The sequence below is a fragment of the Odontomachus brunneus genome, unplaced genomic scaffold (genome assembly GCF_010583005.1).
Source record: "Odontomachus brunneus isolate Ranch 3 - 2012 unplaced genomic scaffold, Obru_v1 Obru_scaffold_002, whole genome shotgun sequence".
In the NCBI taxonomy this organism is placed as follows: domain Eukaryota; kingdom Metazoa; phylum Arthropoda; class Insecta; order Hymenoptera; family Formicidae; genus Odontomachus; species Odontomachus brunneus.
In genome coordinates, this window is record NW_022639452.1 from 5170480 (window position 1) to 5171687 (window position 1208).

The 1208-nt window shown below is 29.9% G+C and overlaps 1 protein-coding gene across 3 annotated transcripts in view; it reads left to right on the plus strand.

Moving 5' to 3' along the window:
• Positions 1 to 1208, plus strand: part of LOC116841753 — a 10797-nt gene that overhangs the window by 8239 nt on the left and 1350 nt on the right. For all 3 annotated transcript variants that reach the window (XM_032810105.1, XM_032810088.1, XM_032810096.1), the window contains exons 3-5: positions 242 to 675; positions 810 to 902; positions 972 to 1167. In XM_032810105.1, coding sequence (XP_032665996.1) covers positions 269 to 675; positions 810 to 902; positions 972 to 1167 — 696 coding nt within the window. In that variant the 5' untranslated portion in view covers positions 242 to 268. The remainder of the gene's footprint in view (positions 1 to 241; positions 676 to 809; positions 903 to 971; positions 1168 to 1208) is intronic.

A 1208-nucleotide genomic window follows, 5' to 3' on the forward strand; every position in this document is an offset into this window, starting at 1 on the left:
CATTTAAAAAAATTAATGTGACCTTGACCTGACCTTCGCTACGCAACCCAAGGTCAAACTGATGTGATCAGTAAATACATCTTTTTAAACGCCACAACTTTTGTCTGAAACATTTTTTTGTAAAACTTATATTTTTCCTGATATTCGGGCGTCCCGGTACTTTCCGAACACCCTGTGTATATATATATATATATAATAGATATATAAATAAATATGTATAATAAATAATATTAATTTACAGAAGGGAACAAGGTGCAAATTGCGTACAATGAAATTGATTTTTCTTGATACACTACAAGCCACTCTTGACAATGAAACAATATTTATAAAATTACATGAACATGTACAACATCACATGATACAAAAGGAACAGTATATTGAAGCAGATAATATTACTAATAATAAAGCAGTACAAGAACGTGAAGAACCATTGGAATGGATAGATGCATCAACAAAATTATTCTTAGAAATGTATAAAAATGTAACAAAGCAGCAGAAAACAAAAACAAAAAAAAGATTATGGTGCAAACTATCCGAAACATTGCAGTCACATGGTTATAATGTTTCTGCAAATCAAGTCGAAAATAAATTTAAGTCGCTTGACAGATCATATAAAAATATGGTGACAAATAATAAAAAGACAGGCAGACATCGAGCATCATGTCCTTATGAAACGTAAGCATTAATCAATATATTGACATTTATAAAAAAGATATTCATCGATGCATATATATTATATAAACAAGTTTTTATATAATATATATGACTAATATATAATTATATATACAATAATGTTTATCATATTGCAGAGAGTTGACAGAACTGTTTGCAAACAAACACAACATTATACCATTAGCAGTCTCAGGAAGTGAAGGTACAATTGTACGAGATGATGTAAGACTGTAAGTGTGATTTATTATAAAATATATCTTCTTACAAAAGCGATGTATTTACTAACAAATGTATTGCAGATCTCTATCTAAAACTAACACAGATATAAATTGTCTGAGCACTGGAGGACTTGCAAACGTACAAAATAATAATAACGTTGAAGCCGATGGTAATAGCGATGTAGGTGGACAATTAACTGCCATACATGCAGAAACTAGCACCCCTTCAACATCTAATACAACAAGAAGTAACAATACTAATAACCATTCCAATTATGTAAGTAAAAGTATCACATACATACATGCATACATACCCAG